Source organism: Bison bison, unplaced genomic scaffold (genome assembly GCF_000754665.1).
Source record: "Bison bison bison isolate TAMUID 2011002044 unplaced genomic scaffold, Bison_UMD1.0 scf7180017864209, whole genome shotgun sequence".
In the NCBI taxonomy this organism is placed as follows: domain Eukaryota; kingdom Metazoa; phylum Chordata; class Mammalia; order Artiodactyla; family Bovidae; genus Bison; species Bison bison.
The window spans coordinates 2,909,916-2,916,417 of record NW_011494781.1 but is presented as its reverse complement, the minus strand read 5'-3'; the positions used below and the strand labels follow the sequence as shown (position 1 = coordinate 2,916,417).

The following is a 6,502-nucleotide window of genomic DNA, read 5'->3' as shown; positions in this document are numbered from 1 at the left end:
CACTCACTTCACTTAAAATCCCTGCTACTCAATGTTTGGTCCATAGATTGGCAAAATCACTAGCCCCTGGAAGCTTGTTGGGAATGCAAAATCTGGCTCTACTCCAGACTTACTGAATCGGAATCTACATTTTCAGCAAGATGCCGAGGTGATTCTAATGCACCTTAACATTTGAGAAGCACCACAAGACAGATGGGTGACCTCTCTTTCGCCTTGGTCACTGATTCTCAGCTTGCTGTCAGAAGAACTGGGTACCACCTTTGCCGCTGCTGTTACCTTTAACCTCGTGTAGCTCTTCTCTCTGCTTCATTTTGTTTCTGGCTCATCATTCCTAACAGATGTTGATAAACATAACCAGCCATAAACAGACTAATCAAATCATACTAACTCGGGATCTAAATCTAGTTGAGCTAAATATGCAATTTTTTATTGCAGTGAAGTACCATAAAAGTTACCATTTTCGCCATTTTTAACTGTAAAGTTCAGTGATGTAAAGTACATTCACATTGTTGTGTAACCATCTGTAGAACTTTTGGTATCTGACATTGAATGACACTTAACCTCTCTAAGCTTCATTTCATTATCTTTAAAATATGGATAATATTCCTACTCCTACAGAGTATTTTAAGAATAAAATAATTTATGAACATGCTTAGGGACCATAAAAGATATGCAACAAATGCTAACTTTCATCCTTGGAAGTAGGTTTCCAGGCAGCCCTAGATGTTCAAAAGAGATATCATCTACTGAAAGCAACTGATTACGTGTTAAAAGCATATACAAAAATCTACACATTCTGGGTATATTACTGCCTTAGAACAGGGCAATTTGTAAAATAGAAGGATTCTATAATCTATAGAAGTGGGCAATTTAAAAGAGCTAAAGTAAACAGCAGCTAATTACATCTTATTGGGAAAATTACATTTTAGGAACCAACAACCTTTATGTACGCCTTATATAGAAATTCTTGTATTGCTTGTATTTGGTTTATTTTAGAAACAGTTTAAGTATAATCATTATGCTAATTCAATAACTTTCACAAATACAACTTTTAACTTTGAAGTTGACCCGCTTCAATGGATTATTTTAATTCCATTTATGTACACATTTTCAGGCTTTCCTGGTAGCTCAGACAGTAAAGCGTCTGCCTACAATGCGGGAGACCTGGGTTTGATCCCTGGGTTGGAAAGATCCCCTGGAAAAGGAAATGGAAACCCACTCCAGTATTCTTGCCTGGAAAATCCCATGGACCGAGGAGCCTGGTAGGCTACAGTCCATGGGGTCGCAAAGAGTCAGACACAACTAAGCGACTTCACTATGTACTCATTGGAAATCTCAAGTGGCACTATGTACGTACACATTGGAAATCTCTTCCCCCCTGGCTGGGGAAGATCCCCTGGAGGAGGGCATGGCAATCCACTCCAGTACTCTTGCCTGGAGAATCCCATGGACAGAGGAGCCTAGCAGGCTACGGTCCATAGGGTCGCAAAGAGTTGGACTGAAGCAACTTCACACGCACACACATATACACGTTATCTTTTAAGGAGAATGGTAAATTGAAAACTTGTGTTACATGCAGTAAAGTGAAAAGATTAGTTTAACTTCAGAATCAGGTGAATTAAAACAAGGGAAGGGAATTTAGAGATCCTCTCCTCCAACACCCTTATTTTACACACAAGGGAATTATATTAATCCAGAGAGTGATGAGTGGGTCCAGAGCCCAGGTTACAGGACTGCGTCCTGGTGTCACTTGACCTTGAAGGACGGATAACACTAGCAAGTGATGGAGAGAGGCTGTAGAAAGGCTGACAGCATTCCAGGTAGAGGGATCAACAGAAGTAATTTCACGAGAGCCTGGCTCTGAAACCGAGAGGTGATGAGTGTGTTCAGGGATTGTCACAGAGTGGGAAGGCTGGAGGGAGAAATTAAGATGAAGTTTCATGATGGAAGAAGAGAGTCTTGGATTGTCCTATGACACAGAATATCAGAAGAAAGGTGCAGGGTTTGGGAGGGGGAGGTGGGTTGTACAGTTTGTGTGGCCCTTTCATGTTTATATTCTCATGTAATCATTTTGGAAAGTAGGTTTTTTACAGATGATGGTCTAATATTCAGGAGGCCATGTTCTCTGTAAGTGAAAGTGAAAGTGGAATTGCTCACTCGTGTCGAACTCTTTGTGACCCCATGGACTCCAGCTACCAGGCTCCTCCGTCCATGGGATTTTTCCAAGCAAGAATACTGGAGTGGGTTGCCATTTCCTTCTCTAGGAGATCTTCCCGACCCAGGGATTGAACCCGGGTCTCCCACATTGTAGGCAGATGCTTTACCATCTGAGCCACCAGGGAAGTTCTTTGTAAAGCAAAGACTTGAATGCAGGCTCTGAATAGAAACACTGTATTCTGACTCTTAAAAGCATGAGCTCCAGAGCGAGGCCACTTGGGTTCAAATCTCTCTGGCCCCATTTAGAAGCCATATGACCTTAAGAGAGAAAAAAAAAAAAACTAAACTAAAACTTAGAGTGTCTGTGTGCCAAGCTTTGTTCTAAATACATACAAGTACTCATTTAATGCAACAGCCCTAGGATATGTATTCTATTATTATCACTATTTTAAAGCCTCTCCTCCAAAAAAGAAAAAGAGGAAGGAACTGGGATGCATTTCCCCCCTAAATTCTCTGTTCTGTTTATCATCTAATCTCAACTCCTTGGTATTCCACTCATAGCCTCCCCACTTGTGTCACTGTGGTAGATGAGATTACCATTCCAATTTTTCACCTCCTCCCCTCACCAGCTTCATGCTTAGCTGCTCAGTCATGTCTGACTCTCTGCAACCCTGTGGGCTTTATAGCACACCAGGCTCCTCTGTCCATGGAATTCTCCAGGCAAGAATACTGGAGTGGGTTGTCATCCCCTTCTCCAGGGGATGTTCTTGACCCAGGGATCGAACCTGGGTCTCCTGCATTGCAGGCAGATTCCTTACCATCTGAGCCACCAGGGAATCCTCCCCCTCACCTGCTTAAGAGGCGTCTGCTTCCCTCCCCCTCTCTTTTGGCTCAGTCACATGACTTGCCTTGGCCAAGGAGATATTAGCAGCTATCACACTGACACTTGAAATGTGCTTTCCCAGGTGGGCTTGCCCTCTCATCCTTCTGCCGTCACCTTGAGAAGGGCTTCCCCTGGACAGCTCCTACCCCTGCAGCTTGGGGCTCCAAGCGACCCCAGCAGTGCCTCCAGACTTCCCAAAGGCTGAGTGACTATAGTGACCACCTTCCATTCCTGCAGAAAGTATAACACTAGCCCACCCAAAATCTCTCTGAGGTTCAAGGATAAAAATCTAGAACCACATGCACCTCACAGCAGAGCAGAGTTTCCTTCTCGGTTGTTCTAGAAGCTAAACCAGATGATGAGGCAAAAAAGAACTGGAACCTTTTTTTTTTTTTTTTTTTTTTGCTGCACTGCACAGCCTGTGGGACCTTAGTTCCTTTACTAGGGATCAAACTTAGGCACCAGGCAGTGGAAGCATAGAATCCTAACCACTGGACCATCAGGGATTTCCCTGGGACCTTAACTTCTGCTGCTTACAGTAGTTCCATTATAACAGGTCCTTTTGATTAAAAACAACCAATTTCTTAAACAGCAGGGTTTGCAATTTTTTTCTCCCAACAAACCCATGAAAGAGAAAACTCAGACCAGAACCTAATTAAATCTCTTGACAGTTACCGGGAGTTATGACACGGAACTCAAGTTTATGGCCAGAGAACCCCCTACTCTGATGAACACACATGGTGAGTCTTCCCCTCCACACTGGCAGTGCTGTGAGAATATTTTTCAAGTGGAACTGGAGCTGTTGATCCCCTCACTCAGGAGTAGCAGGAGCCCCATTCTGTCTACTCTAATCAGTGGCAACAGTGAAAAAACCTTCATGCACAAAATCTGGGCATCTGGAGAATGTAGAAATAGAAGCTTTCCACCTAATGATGATAAACTGCACTGTTAGGTTAATAATCAGCTTGCAAACCCTACTATTATATTAGGTAATAGAGGTTCAATAGATATGTTCTTTAAAAATCTTACATAAATCACTCTTCTATAATCACATCTCATTCTAAATGAACCAAAGCGCTGTTTAAAGAAATGCTATGGTGAAATTTTTCATATACCCCCCAAAATCACTCTGGTATCTGTTATGGAAATTTTCTATAGTGGGTATTCCTAAAGCATGGTATCCTTGAGGTTCTTCTCCTACAGAGCAGCATCTCTACAGGGTTGCATCCATGTCACAATGACAACAATAATGTTAAAACGCTTTACATCACTCTTTATTTCAAAAGTGCTTTACTAACATAGACTAGTCTTTACAACATTCAAGGGAGGTAGATAAGTATTACACCACTTTCACAGATGGAGAAACCGAGGCAGAGATTAGTAAGTTGTGTTGAAGGGCATAACATATGGCACAATTAGGAAAAGAATTTGTTGCAGTCATGAATCACCGGTGACCTTTCCCGCGACATCTGAGTTCCACCAACACAGAAGTAGCGGATGCCGCAAGGAAGCAGATGGTCGATATTATGGCTAGTCTAAGGCTACACACTTCACCTTGTTGATACCACATGTTCAATATGCTGGGTGTTGGCAAGTATCTCCCTCACACACATTCTCAGGTGACTCCAACTCTAAAACAGGGGTCAGCAGAGACTGTTGTGGGTGCAGAAGGAGGGGCTGCAGAAACAGGGCTGGGAAGGCAGAAGACAGAAAAGGGCAAGGAAGAACAAGAGGACCAGCTGGGAAACAGCCCAGCGGAAAGGAAAGCTGCAGCAGAAAAGAAGTGCTATTGCATTTGAACAGCTTGGACATCTAGAGATGCTATTAAGAGAGTAATTCTTTGCAATGACATTACAGAGTCACTCTTCATGGCTTTGCCAAATATAATTATCAGGTCCTTCTGACATTCCCGGGAGGCAGAACCATTCCTCTCCCCTGGTCCAGACCAAGTGCTGATGTAATTGACCTGACACTGCAGAAGCTGTTGACAACTCAAATACACTGCCCCACCATGCCTCTTTCCTTCTGTTGGCTCTTGTCTTAAAAAAATAAAATAAAATAAAAACAATGTATTTTAAGATTCTCCCTGAAAAGTTCCTAAAATATTTCCTAATTTTTAATGCATAATAAGGTAGGATTCTATGTTTGATTATTGTAAAGGGGCTGTAATAGGCATACGTGGGAATTAGCCTCTCAGTCAGTGCGTCTTTACACAAACAAGGGACGCTTAAAAAATACCCTGAAATTTGTAGGTGCCAACTAGGAGAGAACTGAAGCCCAAGATAAAAGAAATCAGTTGACCCTTGAACAACACAGGTTTGAACTGCGCAGGTTCACTTATGCTCAAATTGTTTTCAATATTTGGGTACCATAGTACGACACCATCTGCGGTTGGTTGAATCCCCAGATGCAGAATTGCAGATACAGAGAGCTGACTGTAAAGTTATAGGCGGGTTTTCCACAGCTAGGGTGTGTTGGTGGCCTTAGCCCCCCAGTTGTTAAGGGTCAACGATAGTCTTTCCTGACCTTTCAAGTGTGAAGCCTTTATAAGAGACAGTGACTGATACACCACTAGCTGCAGTGGAGGTCCTGATGGCAGAGACAGCACCAAATGAGTCGGGTGATGAGGACCCAGCGAGGAAGGGTTAAAACGTCAGCTGAACAGGTGCAAGGAGCAGCACAGGCAGCCCAAGTGGCAGAAGTCAGAGCAAAGAGGCGCCAGCCAAAGAGGAGGTGAGAGGAGGAGCTGGTGTTCCAGGCTGAGCGGCAGCAACTGCACTAGTTTGCGTCCAGGCTTCCCCTAGGACATTGTCAGCCAGACGCATCTTTGCTTTGTTTCAATCAACATCATTCTTTCAGGCATCGACTTCAAAACCCTAGTCATCCACTTCAACAATAGAAATCTACCAAGCCTGAGTGATGCCTCTCCTGCCCTTCACATTGGTCTCCCTCATTTTGCACTACAGCCTCCTCTAGGTCCTCCTATCATCTCATCCTAACTAGAGCCAAGCCCTCCTACCTTGTCTTCTGGACTCGTCTTCTCTAAACTCAGTTCCATCTTCTAATCTTCCTCCTGGAGCACCGTTTTGATCACGTTACTGCCGAATTTGGAAATTACTCCACGTCCTCCCAATTACATGTCTCCTTGCACAAATCTTCATCAGGGTCTTACATCTAGTGAATTTGCTCTCCTTTCTGAATCTCCACCTACCAAAATACCAACTCTAAAGATTTAGCTCAAATGCTAACTCCTCCAGGCGGCTTTCCTTCAAGCTTCTTCACTCTCTGCTGCTGCTAAGTCACTTCAGTCGTGTCTGACTCTGTGTGACCCCATAGACGGCAGCCTACGAGGCTCTCCTGCCCCTGGGATTCTCCAGGCAAGAACACTGGAGTGGGTTGCCATTTCTTTCTCCAATGCATGAAAGTGAAAAAGTGAAAGTGAAGTTGCTCAGTCATGTCTGA

The 6,502-nt window shown here is 43.6% G+C and overlaps 1 protein-coding gene across 1 annotated transcript in view; it reads right to left on the bottom strand.

Moving 5' to 3' along the window:
- Positions 1 to 6,098, bottom strand: part of TMEFF1 (transmembrane protein with EGF-like and two follistatin-like domains 1) — a 110,626-nt gene extending 104,528 nt beyond the window's left edge. Inside the window, exon 1 of the mRNA XM_010844834.1 lies at positions 6,060 to 6,098. Coding sequence (XP_010843136.1) covers positions 6,060 to 6,098 — 39 coding nt within the window. The remainder of the gene's footprint in view (positions 1 to 6,059) is intronic.
- Positions 6,099 to 6,502: the final 404 nt, after the last annotated feature.